The sequence below is a fragment of the Rhinoderma darwinii genome, chromosome 3, assembly GCF_050947455.1.
Source record: "Rhinoderma darwinii isolate aRhiDar2 chromosome 3, aRhiDar2.hap1, whole genome shotgun sequence".
Classification (NCBI taxonomy): domain Eukaryota; kingdom Metazoa; phylum Chordata; class Amphibia; order Anura; family Rhinodermatidae; genus Rhinoderma; species Rhinoderma darwinii.
Window position 1 is genome coordinate 94,175,801 of NC_134689.1, and position 27,650 is coordinate 94,203,450.

A 27,650-nucleotide genomic window follows, 5' to 3' on the forward strand; every position below is an offset into this window, starting at 1 on the left:
TATACGTGTCTGATATCATGTTAATTGATTTAAAAAAAGAGGACGAATGTAAGCGGCTGCTCAGGTACTGACAGACATGATGCGGAGATGCTGCTGTAGGTAGAAATGCTTTAGATGTTGCGCCCTTGTAACTACTATTCACATATTACATACCTGGACATTAACGGTATGTCTGGAGTCACATGACTGACATGTTTAGTCTGTTGTTATCCGGTGGATGCATTACATAATGCTGGTCCGGGCTCTACCATAAAGTTTATTTCTTTTTAGACCGGCTACTGGATCGTTATCAGGAGTTTTAAATGTACATTAGAAAACTGCATAAATTCCTATTTTTATACAAAAATAGGTTAAAAAAAAAACAACGAATTAGCCTTTAACTCTATGATCTCACCATTGAGCTGAGCAAATCTATTCAGTTGTTTTGCTGTTCCAAAGAATTTTAGCTGGAGAATAGATTCAAATAGAATTACTAACTGGGCAGCGCTATTTTACCTAAAGGCTGGCAAGTTGGTGAAACCTGATTCGTGTGAGACTGAGAGGCTACTCACAATTTTTATTTTTAAAATATTCTATTTGTACCAGTACATGAAAGTTTCAATAACCGAGAAGATATTCATTCCCTGCACACAATGTCTCTTGTCAAGTATAAGAATATCATCCTTATGCTACCAAATATTACTGAAGTTGTAGCAATTGCTCAAAGCCTTTCATAGAATATAATAATTTGCTACATTAAAAACCTCAACAAAATAAGAACATTGGGGGAGATTTATCAAACCTGGCACAGTGCAACAGGTGCACATAGCAACCAATCAGATTGCAGCTTTCATAAACTGCCTTGGAAAGTGGAGATTAGTTGGACAACTGCGCCACTTTTTATTTGCACTCTTGATAAATCCCCTCCCCCACACTGATTTCAAATTGATTTTAGACTTTTCTTTTTTCATTTCAATGCATCTGTAAACTAAGGGAAATTTTCTTGCAGATCACTTACGAAGCCCCGTTATAGACCGCACTGATGAAATTCTCAAGAGACCACGAAGTCAGCTGTATCAGTCCGAGGATATCACTCTACCCGAGGTGGACATTTCACTCGCCAACTTCCAACATCGCATGTCTCCAGGAACAGAGCCCGCCGCAGCTCTTCTCAATAGACTGTTTCTCCTGAGGTCTCTGCTGCACACCGCGGTTAAAAGGTAGAACTAGTGCGGTCTATTACCCATTAGGCTTCTGTGCCAGTGACAAACAGGTTAATTTTCATTGATTTTAATTCATTTTTAACGGTGGTAAAAGGTTTTTTAATCTAATGTGGCTGCGGGATTCGGCACTATAGCTTAGCACTTTGTTAATGTAAATAGGATTTTCTTTGTATATAATGAACTTTTACATAAATTGTAAAGAGCAAGTATTTTGTAATAAGAGGTAAGCCTCAATGTGGAGCACCACTGCGTCTATATGCTTCTGTTATTTTTACTATAATAATATAGGGGTCAGAGGAATTTTGACATTAGCAATTCTGCAGTTTGTGGCAAAGGCATATAGTGCCAACCATCCATGCGGGCAATCTACTACAAGATGTTGTTTTTTACATGGAATACAATGCTGCAGGATCAGTAATGCGGTGGGGGTGGGAAGAGCAGTATCAAGACAAGTCTTCCCCTGACTGACACTAGCGATGGGCTGGTAGAAGTTCTAGCCCATCGATCACTCACTTCAAAGAGAACTCGGTAATGGGGATGCGAACAAAGCCAAGCGTTGCAACTTTTGCGGCGTAATCAGTGTTTACCACAAAAAGTGCAACGCCGGAAGAAAAAAACCCAAAAACAATGTTTACTGCATTCTGGCCTCCTGTGTGACCGCTGCAGTCTCACGTGACCTGAAACGTCATCCAGGGAGGCCAGAGCGGACGTCAGAGGAGGGAGGGGGTAAGAACAGCTTTCCATCGCAGTTTAATTTCAGCGATTTTTCGGACGGGATGTCCGGGTTTTAGGTCTAACACTCTGTGTGATTTTTACGCAGCATATCAGTCACGTGGGAGCACGGCCTAAGGCAACCTGCACACTTGGCAGAAGTTGTTTTTTTTGCTGCAGATTTCAACCATGTCATTGAAAGAGGTGAAGTCTGCAGTGAAAATCCACAGGCGTTGTCATACTCCAAATTTTAAAATCAACACCGCAGTATGAAATGTAATGCTGTGTATTAGTCTCAATGAATTACAATAGGGCGAAACCGCATGCAGATCCGCTGGCAAATCAGTGTCAACCCTGGATTTGTGTCACACTATGAAAAATCCATTTCGTATTTGCCTACGGCAAATCAGACATGTGTGAACATAGCCTAAAACTATCATTCCTGCAATCCGTAGACTTTCCCTACACACCACACTAGAGGGGTAGTTCGTAACTCCCACAGAAAAGTGAAATTTTGCAAAACTTCTTTGCGTCTTACATTTAGTTTACCATGTGTTATAAATAACAATTTTATTCAGCGGCTTGTTGAGATTGCGGTGATACCATAGTGGTTTTATGTCTTGGGGGTCAGCCCACATGGAGTTGTTTGACGCGGAAACCGCGCCAAAAATGCCTCCCATTGATTTCAATGGGAGGTGGAGGAGTTTTTGGTTTTTTTTCCCCCGCAAGCGGGAAAAGCCACATGCCTATCTTCGGGTGTTTCTCTGCCTCCCATTGACATCAATGGGAGGCAGAGAAAGTGTATTTCTGTGTTTTTTGCCCGCGGCGCTCACTGGCCACGAGCGAAAAACACCACGGCAAACAGCATGCAGGCAGATCAAAATCTGCCTCAAAATACCAAATGGAATTTTGAGGCAGAATTTTCTGCCTGCAAAAAAAAACTGTGTACATACCTTTACTACTTTTACACAGTAAACAATTTATTTTTTTTCAAAATTAGTTTGTGTCGCCATGTTTTAAGAGCCATTTTCTTCTTTTTTTCTGCTGGCACAGCTGTATGAGTGCTTATTTTTTGCAGGACGACTTGTGGTTTTTATTGGTACCGTTTGAGTGCGTATGACCTTTTTATCACTTTTTTTTTTTGAAGGCAGGATAAACAGAAAACAAATTCTACCACTATTTTTTTTTTTTACAGCTTTCACCGTGCAGGTTAGAGAACCTTTCACCTGCCCATACATGTAATGGTCAGGCCTTCACAAACACACTCACTTGAAATTATAGTTGGCTGAACTGTAAATGGGGCATTTCTGTCCAACTAAATGGCAAGGTGGTGTGAGGTCTTCGCTCTGCCACTGTCCAATCAGCTACGGACCGTGTCAGGGCGGCTTTCACTGTGTTCCCTCCCACGAGAAAACACACACACACACACACACACACACACACACACACACAGAGTTCCGTAGCGCTGTGTGTTCTCACGGGAGGGAACACGGCTCAAGCCGCCCAGACCCTGTCCGTAGCCAATTGGACCGTGTCAGAGCGAAGACAGCACACCCCATTGCCATTTAGTTGCATAGAAACACCCCATTGACAGTTCAGGGGCTTATTTACATATCTGGCACCAAATATAACGGCACCGATATGTAAATAACTGAGGCAGATTTAAAATGGGAGTGTTTTGTGAAGCCCTGACCATTACATGCTGCACATGTAATTGTTTTATTTTTGGGGTAGTTGCAGACGCGACGATACAAAATGTTTGTTGTTTTTTTTCCCCATAAGGCTATGTTCACACGGAGTATTTTGGGGGAGGAATATCTGCCTCAAAATTCAGTTTGGAACTTTGAGGCAGATATTCCTCTCCCTGCACGCCGATTTTCGCGGCAATTATCGCGCCGTTTTTCGCCCGCGGCCATTGAGCGCCGCGGGCATAAAACAGCGAGGTATGCGCTTTCTCCTGCCTCCCATTGAAGTCAATGGGAGGTCGGAGGCGGAAGCGCCCGAAGATAGGGCATGTCGCTTCTTTTTCCCGCGAGGCAGTTTTACTGCTCGCGGGAAAAAGACGCCGACGCCTCCCATTGAAATCAATGGGAGGCGTTCTCGGGCCGTTTCTGCCGAGTTTTGCGACGCGGTTTCCGCGTCAAAACTCTGCAAAAGACCCCGTGTGAACATAGCCTAAAGGAAAAATTTGTTATTTACTTAGTATTTTTAAACTTTTTTTTTTTTTTTTAGTCCCACTCGGGGAATTCCCTATGTGATAATTTGATCACTTTTATAATACACTGCAATACTTCTGTATTGCAGTGTATTCTTGTCTGTCAGGCCTAACAGATGCTTGTCATTTTTACATTAACAGGAACCACTACAGACAGACCTTGGGGCCTTTTGTTAGGCCCCATGCACACGACCGTGTTCGGTCCATGATATACGGTCCGCATGTCTGCTGCATTTCTCGGACCGAACAACGTGCAGGGAGCCGGGCTCCTAGCATCATAGTTATGTATGACACCAGGAGTCATTGCCTCGCTGTGGTACTACTGTCCCGTACTGAAAACATGATTACAGTACAAGACCGTTTTCCTGCAGCGAAGCAGTGACTCCGGGCATCATACATAACTATGATGCTAGGAGCCCGGCTCCCTGCACTGTGTTGCGTCCAGAAAATATGGACTGAACACTGTCGTGTGCAAGGGGCCTTAGGCCCCTTGCTGGCATAAGAGCCATTGGTACACCTGCAGTGTCCTGGTGGGGTGAAAGAGGGAGGCTCCCCCCCTCTAAAACCACCCAGATTCAGCACACTCTATTGAAGCACTGCATCTAAGGGGTTAAACTGGCAGGGTTGATGCGGATTTCGATCCCACCCGCTATAGCAAGTGCGCGGCAGTCTTTAGACTGCCCGACACCCACCTACCATTCAGTTCTATGGGACTTACGGAAACCGCGTTGCTCAGCGAGCTATGCGGTTTTCTTCGTGGTTGGAAATCACACTATTTAGCTGCAACACAGAACTGTAGAACATGGTTTGGAGGGGGAGGGGGAGGGGGGGGGGGGATGGGACTGTTCTAGAGAAGTACGGGTCCCAGAGGTGGGACCCACATTTGACATATCCTGTGGATGTCAAATGTCTCTCATGGGAAAATCTCTTTAAATCAATTGGACTCTATTGGCAGGTCGTATCAATGGAACCTATGGATACATTTTGCATAATCTGGCCAAGAAGGTGTGCAGCGGACTAGCAACCATCTCCCTCTATAAATGATATTTTGCCCGACCTGATAAAAATGTATCGAGTTCAACGATTGTTGTAACGATCATTCGTCTCCATACTAACTGCTCCGTTTTAAACAGTGCAAATGAGCACCTATAGACAAGCTGTGTTCTCGATCGGTGCTTATTTTAAGTGGTAAACCATCTGCCCATTTAAAACTACCTTTAGACCCAGGTTTTTACAACAAGCACCGAAGTGCCGATAGCTGGAAAGAGAACCGGAAGCCTAACACTGACCACATGGTCTGCCTAATACGGAAGCCTTTTAGGACCTGCCCGGATGGCACGGGCTCAGAAGCGGAGCCTGCGTCATAAGCGGTGGGTGTCAGCTGTATGTTACAGCTGACACCCTGATCAAAAGCAAACGCTGCATCTTTGGTGGTTTGAATCAAATCGGCAGCCCAGTGATGTGCGCGCAGGGCTGCTATGGCAACAGGAGACCCAACAATGGCCTCCTGGTCTGCCTTTACAGAAGCTGATTAGGCTCCACCTCTGGGCAGGGCCTAATCTGCTTGCTGTCTGTGAACTGACTGTTCTAATACATTGCATAGGTAGTGCAATGTACTAGAATGTAAATGACAAACCTTCCATTCCCCTAATGGGACTAGAGAAAAAAAAATAAAAAGTTGTAGAAAATAAAAAGTTTCAAAGTAATAAAATAACTCAGTTGCCCTTTTTTCCCTTAAAGTCCTTTATTAATAAAAAAAAAATACATATTTGGTGTCCCGCGTCCGTAACGGCCTTAACTATAAAAAAAAAAAAAAAATAGTTATCCCACATGGTAAACGCCGTAAAAAAAAAAAAAGGGCTAAAAAAACCGGATGCTAGAATTGCTGCTTTATGGTCCCCTTGCTGCCCAGAAAAATAGGATAAAAAGTGATCAAGAAGTTGCATGTACCCCAAAACGGTACCAATAAAAACTACATCTACAACTACGTCTATGAAACAATAAAGTTAGTGAAGTCTCCCAGAAGTCAGGAAATAAAAAATATGCAGTTGTACAGGCCTTGGGGGGGGGAAGAAACGTGTTTCAAGAGGTAATTTATCAAAGCCCTCAAATTAGGGTACCAGGAACAGGAGGGCCCAGAAATATCTGCTGGTAGCAAGGGTGGCCGTATTATACCAGGACAACACTTTCCCCAAACTGCAAAGGTGCAGTGTGTAACAAAAGGGGGATAAGAAACCGCACCGTATATCAGTGCGAGACTGGCCTGTGCAGAAAGGATTGCTTCACAGCGGGACACGTCTATGGATTATTTTACCCCATTATTATACCACCTGACTCTCCCTGATGAGCATGACATTTACCACTGAAATGACATCTAGGGAAAAAGCAACATTTTTACTTTTCCATAAGTTTTTGTGCTGCAGAACATGCACAAGACACCCCTTAATAAATGCCTTGAGGGGTGTAGTTTCTAAAATGGGGTAATTTGTCAGGGGTTTCTTTTATTATTTCATATCAGAGCCCTGCAATTGTGAACCAATACTTTGTAAATCAATTTTACATGGTACGCTTTCACTCCTGAGCCCTGTCTAACGTCCAGGCAAAACATTAGGACCACATGTGGGTGTTTCTAAGACCGGGAAACACCGCATAATAATTAGAAAGTGGTCTTTTCATGGTGGCACAAGCCGGGCACCACTTATCGGTATATCTATGGGGGGGGGGGGGGGGGGGGTATGGAGCGGGCTGAGCCTGCTCCATAGAATGAGCGCGTTGACTATGTTATAGCCGACACTTCCGGGTAATGAGCGGGATCCTGCTAGTTTAACCCGTTAAATGCTGTGGTCAATAGGGATCTCATATGGGGAACTTTGTATCTTGTTGGGGGGGGGGGGATTTATGTGGGGCGGATTGTGTTTTTGCTCAATGTAATTACCGCTAATAAAAATAGCTTGATATAAAGGATCTATAAAACTTGTTACTCCGATCGCTCGTCCCTATACATTATTATGATGGCAGCGCGTCTCCCCGTTTACAAAGTGAGACGTGCTGCCGACAACGATAATATTTTACTTCTTTTAAAACTATACGATCAGCGATGAACGAGCTCTTTAGTTTGCGGATCGTTGCCCTGTTTACACGGAGCATATATCAGCAACGAGTGTCTTATGTACGATAGTTTGCCCAGTGTAAAAGGGCCTTCACGCTAACTGGCACTGATTGAATCAACCGGTCAGATACGGGCAGAGGTCTAAAGACAACTGCTGCATTTAGGACAAAACTGGCTAACTATTCCACAAAGCATTGCTGCATAACAGGCAGTGCCTCCGTAATTGGGATTTTTTTTTTGTAAAAAGAAAACACTTGAATGAATCCTCTTGACTAGCCCACGTCTCTGTCTAGGCCCCTCACTTGCCAAGGAAGCTTTGTCATTTATCGATACTTGGTAATAGCACAATTTTGTCAAGAACCTTAGATTGTCATACGTGTAATTGTAAACACAGACGTGTCCCCTTCCACTTAAGCTCTGTTCATCTCATGTTTGAGCCTTCCGTCCAAGGTATACGTCGGAAGGCTTTCCTGACATACAGCACGCATTGTAAAAACCATACCGCATGGTTTAGATTTTTTTAGTTAGAAATTTTTTTATTTATTTTTTACAGACACATACCAACCCAATGTAAGCAAAAAGGACACTCCTGGCATACTCCAGAGACATTGAGACACAACTCCAAAAACAGCTCAAGTAGTGACATGCGCTTCACAGGCATTTTTTAACGCGGCCATTTTTCAAAACGACCGCGTAAAAAAACGGCCTGTCGGAACAGAATGCAGTTTTTCCCATTGAAATCAATGGGCAGATGTTTGGAGGCGGTCTGCTTCCACTTTCGACAGTTTATGACTGTAAATAAGCCGCGTAAACATACCCTAACGAAGATCTTAACTCAAAATGCTTTCTTCTGCCCATTTACGCAGAAGTGCCCCGCTTGACTGCCCAGTAGTACAATCCTATAAAGAAAAGGAGAGAAAAGTCCAGCGCTGTGTTGATTTTAAAAAGGAAATATATTCCTAATTTTATTGCAAAAACAATTTAAAAAAACACACGGAGATGCAGTCTCAAAGTGTATGTGGTAGTGGGCTGTATAGCCTTAGCCTACGCGTTTCGAGCAAACATGTTGCTCTTAGTCATGGCAAAAGAATGACTAAGAGCAACATGTTTGCTCGAAACGCTAAGGCTATACAGCCCACTACCACATACACTTTGAGACTGCGTCTGTGTGTTTTTTAAATTGTTTTTGCAATAAAATTGGGAATATATTTCCTTTTTAAAATCAACACAGCGCTGGATTTTTCTCCTTTTCCTGATACTTCTACCGCTGGCCGTTGCGGGGATCCGTGCGAGGTGTCTGGAGACGCAACTACTGGTGAGCTGGAGGTTTCCTCCTTTTCTACAATCCTATAAACATATGACTGGCTATAGACCAAAAATCCAATGGAAGCCTTATTTCAAGTTTATTTTAATCCATAAAACTGGGCACAGAATACTTAAGCGCGCGCACACAAAATGCATACAAATAAATTAAATCCAACAGACTGAGTGTGCAATCTGTAAAATGGAATGCAAAAATTCTATGAAGTCTGCATGTGCCAACATTATAGAAAGCAGAAAAGAAACTGTCTGCGGAGCCGGCTGCATCTCATGCCATTAAATAACCAACAGCAAGGCTTTCAATTGCAGTATTACGGCATATATATTATAAAGCCCAGGAATCTCAGTTATATTTTACTATCACACGCTCCTTTCTGATCGAAAAGTGAGGTCTGTATAAGAAGATGCAAAAAGAAAACAAATATAATCTTGTCTTAGTATAAGACCATTTGAAGATATAGGTAAAATCCAACAGCTTTGTGTGGAAATTTAATTTGGCGTTCTAAATGTGCAATTAACCATTTCACCAACTCATTTTTAAGTTATATACTGCACATGAACGCAACGTGGCAAATTGGTCTGAATAGAACTACCTGGACGAGTTAAAAAAAAAAAAAAGTGTGATAGTCTTATGCAGTCCTCAAAAGACAGAATGAGAAAATGAAGTCCACAACATGTGTAAAGAACAGAGTGGTTTACTGTTAAGCGCCTTCCTCATAAAGGGGCCTGTATCGTGCATGAACTGAGAAGCCTACAAAGTAACAGAAATTTTCCTCTACATACATGTTGGAATGAAATAAATATGCATCTCAAAAGCCAGTGGGTGTGAGTATGTTCATATCACGTGGCTTCAGGTTGTGGCCTCGGATAGCCTTCTTATTTTCTGATACCAATGCTGGCATTTCCATCTTCGGTGGCTTAAATGTAGCAGTTTCATCTGCTACTCTGTTAGCCTGAGCTCGCATCAATTCCATGGGGGTTGGCTTCTGAGCACCTTTGTATGACTGGACGGTAAAACCACCTGTAAGGAAGACATAAAATAGTGGGCATAGATGACACCGCCATGCCATGTGAAGCTGGGGAAGAATTTGGCCTTACTGACCAGACATTACCTGGGTCTGTTGTAGATTTCTGCACAGCACGAGGACCAAACATGCTCCATTTATCTGCATCTGAGCTTTGGAATTCTCCGGCAGGAAGAGATGTAGTGGAACCTTGACTGAACCACGATCTGTGCAGAACAAAAAGAAACGGGCAAACATTCACTTCTATGGGAGTTTCACAAACAGTAACTCCTGGCCACCTCCTTGGGTAGTGGCCGGGAAGCAGCGGGAGCCAAGCAAGGTAAGGACGGGGTTCACGAGACAGGTGCGGTTTCCAGAGGTAGGACCTGCATCCATACTACATTTATGGAATATTCTGTGGATGGGACAACCCCTTGAAGATTAGAGTATAGCATGCGGTTGCTGTACTAGCCCACATTATTAGCTGAAAAATAACCTATGCACATTACCTTCGCATCTGCTTTGGGGAGGAACTTGGAGTGCTGGAGGGAGTGGACTGAGCAGAAGAACTTTGTTTCTCTTCACTCGATTCTCCAGTTTGCATCTTTAGCTTCTGTTAAGGGGGCAATAAATCCATAAAATACTAATCCAATAACATTTAGCCTACTACATTACACTAAAGTCTATTTATAGTTATGGCAAAGAGGCAGCCCGAGACCTGGTTCAGCATTACCAGGAAGGCAGCAGTCACATGACAGCCATGACCAGGCTAGCTAGCAACCGCCTATTCCTAGTACTAGATCGCCTGCACACAATATCAACTATCAACTCACTAATCATGGACAGGCAAGGTGGCCCAAAATAAAACGTAACTCCTAACAAGAACCTTCTGTAGTCCTCCAATGCATGTGACATGACCGCAAGCTATTCTGCTGCCTATGAAAATTATTTGTGAAGACTCGGGCTGAGCGGTGTCCCGCTGTGCTACTCACGTGCAGTTTAGCCAATCACATAAGTATGGTTGCTTATTTGTCACACGATTGGCTAAGCTGCTGCACGTGACAAGTAGGACTCCTAACTCACTAGCAGGAAGGATTTGGGGGATTGTATCGGCTATATATAGCAATTTATAAAGTTGATAGGGCGTGCTGGTGCTATGAAGAATGCTTGATCGCCAAGTGGTCCACTGTCCCGTCAAATAAAATGCAGGAGAGTCTAAAAACCTGCAGGAATATTTGAAATGGGCAATGTGGAAGATTGCTTCTATCCGTACAGGCCTGATCCTGCCCAAATCCAAGCGCAGAACAGCGGGTAATAAGCAGTTAAATGGTTAAATCCATCATAGGTGTTATTACATGACCTAGATTAATACTACAAAAGGGAGGACAAGCTGGCAGGAAGGATGGGAACACTCCCGAAATGTACGAATCTAATCCCTTCCAAGAACTGCTCTTACATAATAGTAACTAAACCTGCACTATTGTGAAGCAAGAAAACCAAATAAAATAAGCAAGCGTTTTGTGTTCGAGGCAAGCCTCGTTCACACTAGCAGCTTGAAGTAGGGGTCTCTAGCAGTAAGGGGTTAGTAATTTGTTCTAGAAGCTCTATGTTTTTAATCCATATAATATAGCCACATATTCAGGGTCTACTTTAAACGGACAGAATACAGAGCCAAAATATACAGTTGTTCATCGATCACTAGATTGCGTGATCTGCGCATAGCTTGTGTGTAAGCTGAACAGTTATTCTCGGTAATCCTGAGCGTCTGTTTCAGCACCCGGACCCCCACTGAGCAAAACTTCTGATATGTCTCTATGAGAATGTTTTTTTGAAAACACATTTAGTCTTCAATCTAGAAATACATTTCTGATAATGATCTAAAAAGGGCAGTAGCCACTGCATTAGTTACCTATAAACTGAAATATCCAAGTGTTAAACATTTATCGGGCATGGACGCATTCAGCATGGGCATCACAAGGCCACAAAATAAATGTTTGCTTTCAATTTATCTAGACAACTCTTCCTTTATACCCGACTAAACAAGTTAAAGAAATAGACCAAACAAGCTTTTTTCCTCTCGCATTCTAGCAACTATACCGATGTGTGCGACACCTTTTCCTTTACACAGTTCGGAGACGTTATCAAAAACGAGTAAAAAGGAAAGTCAGAAAACAATGGTCAACACCCAGTCAGAAGCTTTGGGGCAATAAGGTTAGGTTCAGACAGGGTTGGTCTATTGGGGAGGGCAAATCTGACAAAGTCAAAGGCGTTTAATATGTAGAACTAACATTTCTAAACACTCACATGCAGGTACAGCACAATAAACAGATCACTGAGAAAATAAAAAGTGAAAGCACAGTCTACATGTCCATCAATATACACAGAATACGGATAGAACAGCAGGCAAAGTGAACAATCCAGGGAGGAACACGGGGTACAGGGGTAGAGAGCACGCCACAAGTCTTACATGCAGGGCCTCCGCCACGCGATGGTATTTGGTCTCTTCAGCAGTAAGGCCCTTGTGTGGAGTATAGCCAGCATCCCTGAGACCAGCTTGCTGCTCGAATCGCTGAATGCTCTCCTGTGTATGTTCTGAAATGGGAGACATTTGCACACACAGCTTTCAAGCGGGTGCCAAAGCCAGAGACTGACTAGAGCCTTAGGGTACGTTCACACGGCCTATTTTCGGCCGTTTTTCGGGGCATAAACGCCCGAAAAATCGGAAGCAGAACGCCTCCAAACATCTGACCATTGATTTCAATGGGAAAACGGCATTCTGTTCCGACGGAGCATTTTTCGCTGCGTTTTTTTACGCGTAAAAAAAAAACGGCCGCGAAAAAGCAGTTTTCCATAGACTAGTGAAAAAAGCTCCAAAAACGGCCGTAAAAAAAGCCGCAAAAATCGCGAGTGGCACAAAAAAGGTCTGGAAATCAGGAGCGGTTTTCTCTTGAAAACAGCTCCGTATTTTGAGACGTTTTGGACTCTGCGTGTGAACATACCCTTACTCCTCCATCATAGCAAGACAATGCACAAGCATACTGGACACTCAAAACCGTGTTAAATGACATCACCGTGGAATACTTTGGCTTCTGACATTTTATTAGGGTTATCCACAAAACTTGAGCTCCACTGACACAGAGGTTTAATCTACAGAAAATGTCAAAACAGATGGAAACACTTATTTTGTATAGATTAATCCTCCATGTATCCCATGCTTCTCAAGATTCCGCTGGTAACCCTTGGAAACCGACACCAGTTTATCTCCACTGTGCTGTCAGACATGAATCCCATCAAATAATAATGATAGAACATCTATTAGAACAATGCATTGTGCCATTCCTGTAAAACCTCCTGGAAACATATGAATAAAGAGACAACTAGCCATTCCCATTGTGAACACAGGTCAGCGTAGAGGGACATACCCCAATGACATGCTGAATGGTAACACAGTCTTCCCACGTTATTCATACATTTCCAGTAGGAATAACGGGAGCAGCACAACAGCAAATTCTTAAAGAAAAAAATAATATCCCAGAATGGTTTTTTTTTTTTTATGGGGAAGTATTTACTAAATGAGAACGGACACATCCTCTTTATGTGCACACAGAGTTTTGCAAGTAGAAAATTCTCCCTGGAAAAATCCGCTCTGGTTTTGTACCATACAAGTTTTTTTTCTGCATTCTTTTTTTTTGTGTCATTTCTTCAACAGAGGGAATAACCGCAAGCATTTTTTTGCCGAAAAACTCTTCAAAAAAAGCGTTTATTTCTGTCTTCCATTGATTTCAATGAAGTTTTTGAGGCGGGAAAATGCCTCAAGTTAGGGCATGTTGCTTTTTTCCCGCAAGTGTTTTTTTTTTTTTTTTTGCTCACGGGGAAAAAACGCCTCCACCTCCCATTCAAATCAATAGGAGGCAATTTCGGCAGTTTTTTGCCGCAGTTTCCACGACAAACTCAGTGTGAACAGGGCCTTTAAGCTTTGTAGAAAATGAGGGACAAATAATTAGCACAAATAAAAAAAGTTTATGTAAATCCAAACTCTCATTTAGGGGGAGGGAGAATATATATAGATTTGTTTTTTAACTTACTGTTGGTTCAGACGATAGACTAATGAAAATGAAGGACATTCCTAATGTTTGAAGTACCCAACTGCTGCAAATGGCAGAAAGACATTAGTTTTGTACGTGTGTTTTTCCTGTTGGTTTTGAAGTTCTATAGAGAAAACCACCAAAGACGTAAGGGCTAGATCTTGCTTCTGGTATAATTTTAGAGTCACTATGTATTACATACATCCTTGGCAGTGAAAGGGTTAAACCTATTCTGACATGTCACCAAGATGTGTCAAGTTGGCATTGGTAGGTGTACCTTGTGACCCCCACCGATCGCTAGAATGAGGGCCGAGCCCCTCAGAGCGTCATACCCCTTCATCTTCTGTACCGGGGATCTCTGAAGTCTGTATATGCAAAACAGTTCCACTGCAGTAACGTAAAACATTTCACCTACAGATTAATTTTTAGCCTGATCTCCCAGTCAGAAGACCAAGACGCATGAACCTTGAAGCAGTGTCAAAACCCCTTTTACAGCAGTGATCGAGGAGGGTCATGGGGCACAGAGAAGTTAGACATTGGTCTAGTAGAGGTCTCTGTTCTCTTGGTCAGTATGGGTCTCTATGATCAGACGTGCACCAATGACTTATTGATGGAATATCCTGGTAATATGCCATCTATTATTTGTATACAACCCATTAAAAGGGCATCGGTCATGGTTAAAAAAAGATCCTTTAAAGCGGCCCGGTCAGGTCTCCTATGCTCCCTTTATCAGAGGGCAGCACATGATATGGGGGTATATGCTGAGCTCAGGAATATAGTCTAGGATTTCATTCAGTATTTTCATCTAAAAAGCTTCTCATGCCCACACACAGAGTGACACCTTTTCTTGTAGGTTTGTGCAAAGTAAGTAGGACAGACCGAGCCCTGGCAGCATTTATACAGCTTTTTAACTTGGAGTACATGCACCCACATAATGCAGCCTGCCCCCCAAATTATTTTGATAGTTGCCCTGTATGCAGATACCCTTTAACCCTGCAAATTTTTTTTTATGGTTTTTATCTCTACATCCCGGAGCGCAAAACTTTATTTTTATTTTTTTGTTTCACGTAGTGTATTAGATTTTGTTTTTTGCAGGACAAGTTGTACTTTTTATAGGTGTAATTTTTTCGTACATTTACATTAATTTATATAAATTATTATTTAGGCAAAAATGCAGGAGGAAAAAAAACAAACCGTTCAGCTGCAGTTTTGGTTTTTTTCAGCAGACACACTTATAAATCACGCTATGCATTTTTTTGTGGAGATTGTTACAGTCGTAATGTAAGTGTGTGTATATTTTATGTTTTGGGACTTCTATTTTATACAGTTTATTGTAAAGAAAAAAAAAAAGTGTGCATTTTTTTCATTATTATTTTTTTTAATCCCATAGGGGGATTTTCCATTTAGATTTTTTTACTTTATTTAGTCTGTGTACGGATAGTAAACAGGCAGTTGTTAGGGCATACTTGGATATGGTGACACAATCAAAAGGATGGCCTCCCCTTCGAACACCGCGATCAACTTTGATCATAGCATTTATTTATTTTTTCTCCTTAAATTTTTTCGTTTTTCATTTTGTTTTTTTATATTGTTAATTGTATGAGATGTAAATGTTAGGATTAAAAACGAATAAAAAAAAAAAAAAAGTATTTGAGGGGTAACAGCGGAGAGAAGGGGTTTCTATCATCTCCGCAGTTAGAGCGGGGCTGCATCTGTGTATTACAGCCGTTACATGTTGTGCCCGCCCAATCAGCATGATATCTATGCTCGTCCAGCCACTCTTGATGTGCATAGACGTCATGCGTCCCCAATCGGTTAATCAACACACAAAAAAAAACAGTAAACCTTGGACCATTACTGACCATATATTTCAGACTAAATAGGAGCACCGGATGATTAGAAAACAGATTAGATTCAGTAACATGTTACGGGGCTTAGGTCTAAAATGGTTGCGAATGCGACAAAAACATTTAATTTGCTATAGTACTGAATCATAAGTGCGGGACAGATGAGCGGCTTCAAATGACGTCTGAGGTATGCTGAAGAACAAGTGTTTACTATGTGATACTCTAGACCCGGAAGGGAACTCCTGCACCGTGAGGCCCGGTCTCCTGTCCCGGGAAGGGACCTCTGCATCTACTAAGACATCGTCTGCCTACAGCCGTAGGAAGAGAATGCGATTTTTATAAGCCTGGAGCCCGGTGTTACATTTCTCAACTAATTGATTTACATTTTTATAGTTGAAATGATAAAAAGTAAAAAACGCAAGTTAATAGCCAAGAAAGAGACGTCACCGTGGTAATATATATATATATATTTTTAAACAACAATTGCTGCTTTTTATACTGAATAAACGTCCTTTCACATTTGATCACGGAATAGCTTCACTGTTAATTACAGATATTAGTTCATCCATATTCATTGTGTAGAAAATAATCTAAGGGAATGTTGCCTAAAGAAGATTTGCTCTGGATTTTTCAGAAAGTTGTTGTGCCAGCGAATCCGCACACAGAATAGCTGCATTGTCATTGACCAGAGCCAATCGGCTGCTTTTCCGAGAGAATGCAAATAGGGTTACAAAAACACCATTCACTTGTATTGGATGTGGAATGTCAGTGGATTTAGGCACGGAATCCACTGCTAATTTCTCATCGTATGAGAGATCCTCAACTTCTATATTAGAAAGGTAGTATGGATGGGAGTGGCAACATCAAGATATACAAATGCACCACAGAAGAATCACCACAAATAAATGCTGGCGTTGGCAGGCAAGATACTGCATGTAATGCAACAGAATGAGGGAATCCACATGCTAGAAGTACAAGAGGCTAGAAGCGCCAGTTACACAAGTCGTGAATATGGGCTATCATTTCTGCGGTGATCTACGGTCACTATTTACTACTTCTCGTGTATGCAGAATATGCTGGCAGAGCCACAGGACAGGGTAGAAAAATTATTCCAACCACCACCATGCTCATGACGTCAGCCATTCCTAACAAGAGAAGATTGTATTGTATTTTTTTATCGTTTTCAGAGCAGTGATTTAGAGGATGCAGACTTAAAGGATGTGGTCTGGTTTTTCATATCCATAGGATAGGTCATTAATATATGATGGGTGGGGGTCCGACACATGGACCCCACACCAATCGGCTGTTCGGGCTTCTTCCGGGCACCAGATGTTATGCAGTGTTCAGTGCCGGAAGCAGACGGCTCCATACACCGCATAGCGGTCATGCGGCAGAACTGCAACTCGGCAGAGCCATCTGCTTCTGGCATGGACGTCTGGTGCCCGGAGGCAGTCGGAACCGCTGATCGGTGTGGGGTCCAGGTGTCATACCCCCACCGATCATATACTGATGACCTGTGTATAGGTCATCATTAAACCACCCCGTACCCAGACAACCCCTTTAAGTTTCTGTGCGCCAAGCGCCATTTGCAGCAGTTGGTCAACAAGTCAAGTACAAATGATAGCACCTGGATTAGCTCAGCACCGTGTTAGTTACCAAAGCATACACGAGAATGTGTGTATGGAACATATACAACTAGACCGTGTGTACAAAAAAAATAACCTGTACTTGCCCTTACATAGACACATGATCCATTATAATCTTGAAAGGAATGCTTTATATAACCAAAGAAAAGACGACCTTACTTGTTATAAGGGAGTTCATGATGACAGAGGTTGCTTTGGCTTTCACCACAGGGGCCTTCTCAACAGAAATGGAATTAGGCAAAGCAGGTGGGGGCATGCTATTATCCCCTTCCTCAACCTGCTCAAAGAATGTATAGGGTCACAGAATGGGAATGGAATAAGGTTGGAAGGAAAGAGAAGAAACATGGTAAGTAATCTTTGCTAGATATTGCTTACATTGCTTGCGGTTAAGTTCACACGTGGCAGAAATTACTGAGTGTCCCATTTTCCATGCTGAAGAAATAACCACATCATAGCAACAAATCTGCCGCAAGTCCACTTACCCTAAAAACGGGAGTCATTTCTAAGTATATGAAGAGCACACTATGGAGCCACTAAATGCTGCAATACAGAATAAACATTTCTCTGCTAATCCTTCAACGCAAATCTAGAAATAGTTGCGCCAAAACCACATGTGAATAATAATATTACCATCTGCCATTTGTGGAAGAATACGGATATGGTCATTGTACAGGAAAAATTGTGAAGCCTGAACTTGGCGTCATTGCTGTCGGGGTCTGACAGCAGTTTCTTCCTTTTTCTACCCAATCACACAACTTAACTGTTTAGCTATTTTTATCGTGCCCATGATTTAATATTTTATTTAACTAAAAACCTCAATTTTAGGTCATTCGGTTCTTCTCCATTGGTTGTGGTCTGGAAAATTAATCACCGATAATATAGAAACACTGCTACAGCATCGGACTATTCTCTACGAAGAGAATACCGTATTCTTCAGACTAGAAGAAGCACCCAGGTTTAGACAGCAGAAAAAAAAACCATATATATATATATATATATATATATATATATATATATTCCAAACTAATTAAAACTTTTCTGGTGGTGTAAGGAAGTGGAGGGGTTATGTCACTAACTTTAGGGGTCTAGGATAGCGCCTCCTCTCTTGGTGGTCTAAAGTTGAAGAGGGGATTAATATTTAGTAAATTAAAAAAAACATGGTTAATATCAATGGAGGTTCATAAGCGGAAACCGTTCCAAGATAGGGCATGACTTTTTATGCAAACGGAATAAAAGCTCCAAGAAAAAAAAAAAAAAAAAAAAGTACCTCCCAATAAAATCAATGGGCCATTTTTTGGCGCTCATTCCAACGCGGTTGCCGCTTCAAAATCAGCACCAAAAACACTGAATTGGGCCTTATAGTCAGATCCTGTTAAATGTAGAATATCGTCATCTTATGACCATTGAGACAAACTAATGGCGCCTTATTACATTTCGCTATACAAGTAAATGTTTCTCTGGCCACGTGAATGTCCCATATTGCGCTACGGCGTCTCGCCACACTTGTCCTGCTTTATCCTTTTTGCTGTGTGTGTTTATTATAAAGGCTTCTTTTTTTTTTTTTTCTCCTTACACTCACCATGACATTGTACAGGGTGGGCCATTTATATGGATACACCTAAATAAAATGGGAATGGTTGGTGATATTAACTTCCTGTATGTGCCACATTAGTATATGGGAGGGGGGAAACTTTTCAAGCTGGGTGTTGACCATGGCGGCCATTTTGAAGTCGGCCATTTTGTATCCAACTTTAGTTTTTTCAATGGGAAGAGGGTCATGTGACACATCAAACTTATCGAGAATTTCACAAGAAAAACAATGGTGTGCTTGGTTTTAACGTTACTTTATTCTTTCATGAGTTATTTACAAGTTTCTGACCACTTATAAAATGTGTTCAAAGTGCTGCCCATTGTGTTGGATTGTCAATGCAACCCTCTTCTCCCACTCTTCACACACTGATAGTAACACCACAGAAGAAAAGCTAGCACAGGCTTCCAGTATCCGTAGTTTCAGTTGCTGCACATCTCGTATCTTCACAGCATAGACAATTGCCTTCAGATGACCCCAAAGATAAAAGTCTAAGGGGGTCAGATCTGGAGGCATTTCTTCTGTGCAGTTGCTATCAGTGTGTGAAGAGGGTTGCATTGACAATCCAACACAATGGGCAGCACTTTGAACACATTTTATAAGTGGTCAGAAACTTGTAAATAACTCATGAAAGAATAAAGTAACGTTAAAACCAAGCACACCATTGTTTTTCTTGTGAAATTCTCAATAAGTTTGATGTGTCACATGACCCTCTTCCCATTGAAAAAACTAAAGTTGGATACAAAATGGCCGACTTCAAAATGGCCGCCATGGCCAACACCCAGCTTGAAAAGTTTCCCCCCTCCCATATACTAATGTGCCACAAACAGGAAGTTAATATCACCAACCATTCCCATTTTATTTAGGTGTATCCATATAAATGGCCCACCCTGTACAAACACACAGCTCTGCAGAATGAACAGCGTATACACACACATATATATATATATATATATACACAGAGCGGCTGCAGTCATCTTACACACCGGTTTACCACCAGTGTAAAAGTCTATTCTTTCTACTCACATGGGGACACTTCCAAGTCTGAATCTCCTCAGCCACGTGACTGATCAGATGATCATGACAGGTCCTACAGGCGACTAGGACCCATTATCTCCTTTCCTGTTGCCCCTGACTTCAGACTATAAGACACAGCGAATTTTCAGCAAGATTTTTTTTCTTGCTAAAAAGTACGTCTTATAGTCTGAAAAATACGGTAACTCACCCAATGGAGACAAGTTGCTTATTTTGGCCACAAGCTTGAAAGTAGGCAAAATTATACCACCCTTGTAGTTGCCTAAAATGTAAGAGTAATCATACACAAGCTCCGAAAGATGAGGTGCATTAATGTGTTTCAATCCATTCTCTCCATAACCTCACTTGTGCCGGTTTTTCAGGAGTTCGAATGAACAGCAGAATTTTACTGTAATTCTCAATAGAGAGCATAAAAACAGGTAATGAATATGAACGGACAACAGAATCACTTTCATCCATCCACAATGTGAGTAGCACATTCATACAAACATCTAATGGGTCAAATGGAGAGGCCCCAGGCACCACTAGAAAACAAATAACCATTCCAATAACAGAGGAGCAAACTCAAAGGACGAAAAAAGTTGCTCTTCCCCACTAATAAGGAGCTGTCATTTAAACATTGTCCGATATATCCTGAAAAGAGATCTGCTTCAATACAAGAACATATCCAACGTTAGTTGCTCTCCAGTGCTCCGTTTTAAAGCATCTCTGTCAAGAAACCAAGTCATCTAGAAGATGGCCACCAAAGGTTAAACTGGTGGTTATGTCTTTTTCAGCTGAATGCCGGGCAGATTATACAATAGTACCCTTCTTGATGCCCTTACTAAGTGCATCGGTTTCATGACGAACGCATTAAAGGAACACTGGTCAAAAATGAAAAATCAGTCAGCACATGGTGTTTATATGTGTTCCTTAGTTTACATTGTATAGTCTTTATGCGATTTGCGGTTACTACATATTTTCTGCATTGCAGCATTAAGTGGTTGCCATCTCCATGATAATGGAGTCAGCTGCATGTTAATTACCTCTCCTTACATGGAGATCAGTGGGCGGGTGCACACAACTAAGCCCCTCCCTGGCTGGGAAAATTAAACTGTCAGTAAGGGCCGGTGCACATCAGCGTTGGCTTTCCATTCAGGGGTTCCGTCGGGTGAACCCCTCAACGGAAAGTCAAACGGAAACCTTAGCTTCCGTTTGCATCACCATTGATATGGTGACGGAAACATTGCTAATGGTTTCCGTTTGTCACCATACCAATAGGTTTCCATTTTTTCGACGGAATCAATAGCGCAGTCAACCTCCGACGGAACCCCTGAACGGAAAGCAAAAGCGGATGTGAACTGACCCTTAGAACCAATACGTCATTGAGCCTGATTGACAGAAAGATGAGGGATTTATACGTTAATATTGTCCAAGCCCCATCATCATTGGTGTCCAACAGGGAGGAGTCATCATTGTTATGTTTATTTCCTATACGGACTCCCAAGCAACTCAAAACAGCATTGCTCTATTGTTACGGCAGCACAGGCTTCAGCTGCGGCCTAGTAAGGAAGCTCGGTAACGGCATCTTCAGGTAAATGAAACTTTGGTAACTTGTACAGCTCCATGACTGACCAAAAGCTGAATTTTCTGTTTTTGTCTTGAGTGAGCCTTTAATACCCAAGCATGTGTAATACGCAGTTACCTGATAGGGAACACCGAATTGCTAAGGGGATTTAATACATAGAAATGGCCTATGGAAACATCCGGGAGTCTCTTCACATCATACCTTAGACAGCTTCTGGTATTTGCGTTCTGGGATTACAGGGTTTCTCCACAGGGTGTTACTGCACATATCCGATGAAGGTGGCGTCATTGGTGCGGTGTCCTCCAGGGCATCGTCATAGCTGAAAGCACGACGGTGCATCCCAATGGGCAGGGACATTTTTCCTAGAAGCCCACTTGAGCTGTGCTCAATGGCTGAAGACAAACAACTCCTTACTACATATGTTTAACTGCAAACACCATTATAATCACTCACTATATTACTAGTCCCGTTTTATCATTTAAAAAGGAAAAAAAAAAAAAACATTAATGAATGGACTGGAAACAGAATGAGCAAATCCACAATGAACCCCATTCTTGAAGCATAGGAGTCAAATATCACACCCAACCCGATTTTCTAAAAACCATTAAAACCGGAGGAAACAAAGCGGAATAAATACTACTGCTGACCAGTAACTCATGAGACTTTAGGACACAAACCCACCAGCACAGACCTCCCTATTGTCCTAAAAACAGCAATACAATGCCCTTCTCCCAAAAGATTAGAAATGGTGGTCAGACAAAAAAAAGGTTTGCCCTCTATTTGACCACAAATGTGCGTGCCCAGGTTGAAGTCAAACTGCTGTTTGGGTCATACAGATAGATCACTTTTAACAATAAGGCAGAATTTGTTTAGGAGAGGGGGGGGGGTACATTTTAAATCAACTGTCCAGTCGTAAGCTCAAAAATGATTTGTAAACCAGGATCTATAGGTGATACTTATAAAATATAAATTTTCCTCAGATCTTGCTACTTGGCTGCTTTTTAGCTCATCTCTATTAGGTGATCTGTGACTACAAGGAGTGTGAGGTAGTCTGAAACACACCTCCTGTGTCATTGGTTCAGGCTGCTGCTCCCTCCCTCCCCCTTAAGCTCTGCCTCCTCAGATTGGCTGCTGTATATAAACACAAGTCTATTACAGGCTCAGCAAGAAGTCAGTACATGGAGGGCTGATCTCCATTACAGCAAGTGCAAATGACTAAACCACCAGTGAGAAGCAACTGCAGAAACAGGTTGGAAAAATAATGAGCAGATCAATAAAGGATTTCATTGCTTAATGTTACATAAGTGGACACAAAAATAAACAAAACTACAAAAAAAAAATACATAAAACTTAGGCTATGTTCACACGGAGTATTTTGCAGGAGGAATATCTGCCTCAAAATTCCGTTTGGAAGTTTGAGGCAGATTTTCCTCTCCCTGCACGCCGATTTTCGGACAGTTTTTCACTGGGTTTTTCACCCGTGGCCAATGAGCGCCGCGGGCATAAAACACCGCGAAATACGCTTTCTCTGCCTCCCATTGAAGTCAATGGGAGGTCAGAGGCGGAAACGCCCGAAAATAGGGCATGTCGCTTCTTTTTCCCGCGAGGCAGTTTTACTGCTCGCGGGAAAAAGACGCCGATGCCTCCCATTGAAATCAATGGGAGGCATTTTCGGGCCGTTTTTGCCGAGTTTTGCGCCGCGGTTTCCGCGTCAAAAAACTCGTCAAAATACTCTGTGTGAACATAGTTTTATACTGCATAAAAAGGTATTTTTTCCAAGTTTACAAAACAAAGTAAAACTCACTGAAGGGAGTACACAGTCACTTAACATTAGAGAAAGCAGTAAAAAAAAAAAAAAATGAAAAAGTTTAAACATTGGCAAATGGTGGCTCGGGCTACAGCCAACCTTTTTCTGAACACGTCACCAAACTTTGATGCCCACATTCCATCTACAGCTGCTTAAAGAGGCTCTGTCACTACATTATAAGTGGCCTATCTTCTACATAATATGATCAGCGCTGTAATGTAGATTACATAAGTGTTTTTTATTTAGAAAAACGATCAATTTTCACCAAGTTATGACCTATTTTAGCTTTATGCTAATGACTTTCTTAATGCCCAAGTGGGCGTGTTTTTACTTTTGACCAAGTGGGCGTTGTGGAGAGAAGTGTATGACACTGACCAATCAGCGTCATACACTTCTCTCCATTAATTTACTCTGCACATAGTGTTCTTACTAGATCACTATGTGCAGCCAAATACACACACACTAACGTTACTGAAGTGTCTTGAGAGTAAATAGCCATCGCTTCCAGCCAGGACGTGATGTCTATTCACAGTCCCGACGCTTCGGTAACGTTAGTGTGTGTGTCATTTACAGCGAGATCTCCCAGATTACAGTCCCAGCAGTGGATGAAATGTGAACAGATCTCATCCACATACTTGCTCATTCTGATCTGAATGTTCACTGCAGATTTCAGTCTTTTCAATGTAGAAGGGTTGAAACCCACAGCAAAATATACATGCGTATTTTGCTGTGGAAACGCTCTGGAAAATCTGTAGCATTAACGCTCTGTGTGAATCCAGCCTACGACCGCATGTATGTACATTAACACGGATGGTATTTAATGTCCCTATGACCAAGCTGAAGGGGCAGGACATGTGGTCATGAAGACACAGGAGCAGCAGAACTGGAGGGTAAATAGAACGCCATTAAAAGCTCCACATTTTACACGTACACTATTACTTTAATAGTTAACCTCTTCTATGCCTCACACCTCAAGTATCGGCGTTCCAGTACCACTAGAACACTAAAGTACCACCTGATCATGGCTTTCACATGAATAGTCTGTTTTCCTAGAAGAGAACCGTGCGTAGTAAGAGGTAAGTTACCAGGTACATCAGGTTGTCTTGATGCCATTACAGTGAATACAGATGCTGCCTTTTCTATGGAATCCCAGAATATACTTGTTGTTACCTGGTAAAAATAAGGATCTATTTATTACTCAAGAAATGGATAAAAAGAAAGACATTCATGATCCAGAAGCACAGATCTATCTACAATGACTAGTGATCCATGTAATCTGTTCTAAAAGGTGAGGAGTCAGCATAGTGAAGTGATCCATGTACACACTGCGCATCTGTAACTATTCAACGTCTTACCAGGCCACTGAGCGAGGACGATTATGTGGAAGGAGAGGAGTCGCTCTGGAACATAGCGCACGGTAAGCAGAATCCCTGAAGGTGGTCCATGCAGTGCCCCTGGAGACCACAAGAAAAGACGTGACATTAAACATGGAAATCGGTGACCATTAGACAGAAACCTATAGAGAGCTCTGGATGGTGCCACTATCTACACTTCTAGTGGCCTGCCCAATAACGATCATAGGCATCAACAAACACCTATCTGGGTATGTGGACTACCTGGCTTTTAGGATTTGTCTAGCTCAGAAATAAAGCAGCCACGAGTCGTGCGGCTGATAGAATATTAAGACACGCCATTGGTGGAAGTCCAGGGATCCTCACGGATCGGGAGTATGAAAGGTGCCCGATACAGCACGTCGATCAACATTGACAAGGAGCAATTGTCAGCCTTGTATGGGGACAAACCATTGTTGTATTTGCATCACGCCGGCTATTTACACAAGGAGATGCCGACTAGTCACTAATTTTAGGTTCGCATTAAAGATGCGCTCAACCGATGAAGCCGATTTATCGGCTGGTCTTTGCCCATTTACAAGCAATGATCAGCTTCAAGCGCTCGTTCGGCCGATCATTGGCCCGTGTAAGGAGGTCTATAGCACCACTGTAGTCCTTGGATTGTGTGTAGTAGGACAGATCAGCCCTATACACTTTAATGAGTGCAAATTACATAAACCATATGCCATACAGCGGCATCCGTCACCAATAGACCACCAGGTTGAAAAAAAAAAAACATGCTGTGCAGTAGACTTTTTTGTGAGATCCCATCTATCGAGTAGAGTAGTCTAATATGCTATTCCATACCTAAAAAAAAAAAATATGTTCTGCCAGAGACCAAAAGGACACTCTTTTGGTCGCCATAGGACAAAAACTTAACGGAACCCATTAAAGATAACGTGGTTCACCAGGTGCCATTGGCGTCCAATATGTGATGGATCCGCCACCGCCATTATGTCTATTTTTCAGTTTCTATGAGGCAGATGTGAACAGAGCCTTAGAATGATTGTTGTGACATCATTAATAATAAAGTACATCATCGGGCACGGCTGAACAGGCAGAAGAAGCTTTTTTTTTTTTTTTTTTTGCTTGAATTAGCTTATTTTCCAATGAAAACCCCCTCACTCAGCGGTTCCCTTATCTCCCAATGACTGCATGTGGTCACATCTCCACCATGGAGAGGGGGGGGGGGGCGAGTACATTGTGAGACATCTGTAGTCCTAGGAGGATGATGGAGGGAGACATTCATACATTGTCTATTGACACCTGACTCCATGTCTGACCACTCACCGGCCACACAGGACATGTAGATAGTGACTGCAGGACAAGCAACGCCTCACACATACAAGTGTCCAGTACAATACTCCCATCATAAACCAGGGACCACAATAAGGGCTCTTACACACGTCAGACTATGGAGTAGTATTAGAGCTTCTCACCTGCAGAACCAGCTGCCTCCTGCTCCACAATAGCCGCTGTACTAGAACCTGCCTCTCGTCCTTGTCTCCCGTATTATACACCGAACAGAAAAGATGCTGAGAAAGCGAGAGATAAAAGAAGCCATTATCTACTTCGGAATGGCGACCGGAAATAAAACAAACTGCGCATGCGTGGCATGTAGGCGTGCTATTTACAAGACCACGCATGCGCAGTACATTTTATTGGCCGCGAAGCGACAACAGCCATGATTGTTTTGGGAATCAGGAGTGCGCATGAGTGAATATTAATTAATTAATCCTTAGCCAATAGGACCTGGTGTTTGCGTTTCTTAGCAACCGGTGTAAACTACCTTTTGGTACTTGTGTTCAGTAAACGTCTATCCAGAGAACCCGGAGACAATAATGGATCCCTCCAGTTTCTCTCTAGAAGTCAGGTAAATTTGAGGAGAATGATGCTTGTTAATCATGCAATGCTCCACAATGGAGTAGGCATGTTTGGTATTCAATACAGTTGTGATTGCAGATATATAATGGGACACATGTATTCAAGGGATGTTTGTGATAAGTGGTGTTCCAAAATTACAGGCTCCACAAACAAATAAATGGCCCCAATAATCGGCGGGTAATAATATTCATTATAACTCTGTCAATAAGGCTGAAAGGGAACCGTGGCAACAGAATTTCACCTATTAAACCAGCAATACCTGGTGGAAGTGGGTGAAAAATTATAGTTATCTTCTAAGTCGGCTCCGTACCTTTAGTATTCCATTTTTAGTGTTCCCGCGTCATATGCTAATGAGCATAAAAGAGTCATATCTTCATAGGATAAGAGTCATATCTTCATTCCCCCCAGTACACACGAAATCCCACGCTTGCGCATCGATGTTCCTGTGAGTGCGCACAACGGGACACCATAGCGGCACATGCAAAGCAGGGAAGGGTGTCGGACGATACATGACGGGCTCATGCGCGTTATCTCTGACGAGATTTCAGCATTCAGGACAGGCCAGTTTCCGGCGGTGGGCGGTCATAAGAAGAGTAACGAACGACATTGCTGGATTATTACCATATGATTGAGGAAGGGAAAGGGGGAAGAAAGTATGTGATCTGTAATTAAGAGTTAACTTTTATTGGTATACATTAAATGAACAATTGAGCTAAAAGTCCAATGGTGCACCAAGGTATGTGTGAGTGACCCCCAAACTCACATACCTGTGGGCCATGTGTAGTAAAATATGGTATATGGATAATAAATGGAATGTGTTGCTGTCAACAGTGCTTCAGTGAGGGGAACACTATTGCGCTACCATGCTTGAAGTCTAAGACTGCAGCTATGCTAATATAAGGGCAATGGTGGCCGATAGCACTACCATGCGGCTGTGCTGCAGCACAGTGTGAATGTGACCTTGCTATATACGCCCCCAGGTAAAGATCTAGGTGAACCAAAACCTGAGCGTGTGGCACAGTGATGGCTGCAGAGCTGTCAATTGTATAGCAATGTGATCGCCATGCTGAATTATTCAGCTGAATTATTCAGCATTTCCCTGGATTATTACCATAAAAAGCGCAATATGTTTGCAGACCGTTATTTACGGTCGGAGGAGGAGTTTAGGAGAGGGGATAACGGTAATGAACTTTTGACAGCAGCGGCCAGCGAGGGGTGAGGAGAGTTCAATAGGTGAAG

At 42.3% G+C, this 27,650-nt stretch overlaps 3 protein-coding genes across 7 annotated transcripts in view; 2 read left to right on the forward strand and 1 right to left on the reverse strand.

The window, feature by feature from the left end:
* The window catches only part of SIMC1 (SUMO interacting motifs containing 1), an 83,416-nt gene extending 80,175 nt beyond the window's left edge, over nucleotides 1–3,241 (forward strand). For 3 of the 4 annotated variants that reach the window (XM_075856468.1, XM_075856470.1, XM_075856471.1), the window contains exon 10: nucleotides 989–3,240. In XM_075856468.1, the coding sequence (XP_075712583.1) occupies nucleotides 989–1,203 (215 nt within the window). In that variant the 3' untranslated portion in view covers nucleotides 1,204–3,240. Of the gene's footprint in view, nucleotides 1–988 lie in introns of all 4 variants that reach the window. The other variant, XM_075856469.1, reaches the window with a different exon arrangement.
* Nucleotides 3,242–8,628: 5,387 nt separating this feature from the next.
* Nucleotides 8,629–26,137, reverse strand: KIAA1191 (KIAA1191 ortholog). The gene is made up of 9 exons (XM_075856475.1): nucleotides 25,967–26,137; nucleotides 24,492–24,590; nucleotides 24,222–24,306; nucleotides 21,531–21,721; nucleotides 17,299–17,416; nucleotides 12,029–12,153; nucleotides 10,071–10,174; nucleotides 9,670–9,788; nucleotides 8,629–9,578 (listed from the first exon to the last, which is right to left on the reverse strand). Exons 3-9 carry the CDS (start codon nucleotides 24,247–24,249, stop codon nucleotides 9,367–9,369), a joined length of 897 nt encoding a protein of 298 aa, XP_075712590.1. The 5' UTR covers nucleotides 24,250–24,306; nucleotides 24,492–24,590; nucleotides 25,967–26,137; the 3' UTR covers nucleotides 8,629–9,366.
* CFAP43 (cilia and flagella associated protein 43) overlaps nucleotides 25,850–27,650 on the forward strand; it is a 113,403-nt gene continuing 111,602 nt past the window's right edge. For both annotated transcript variants that reach the window (XM_075856474.1, XM_075856473.1), the window contains exon 1: nucleotides 25,850–26,400. In XM_075856474.1, the coding sequence (XP_075712589.1) occupies nucleotides 26,369–26,400 (32 nt within the window). In that variant the 5' untranslated portion in view covers nucleotides 25,850–26,368. The remainder of the gene's footprint in view (nucleotides 26,401–27,650) is intronic.

Excerpts from the sequence above, each read along its gene's own strand:
- KIAA1191 (XM_075856475.1), bottom strand. The coding sequence starts at position 24,249 with ATGGCATCAAGACAACCTGATGTACCTG. Across the intron at positions 21,722-24,221 it reads AAGACAACCTGATGTACCTG|CCATTGAGCACAGCTCAAGT; the intron begins GTAACTTACCTC and ends GTTTGTCTTCAG. Across the intron at positions 9,579-9,669 it reads GAAATCTACAACAGACCCAG|GTGGTTTTACCGTCCAGTCA; the intron begins GTAATGTCTGGT and ends TCTTCCTTACAG.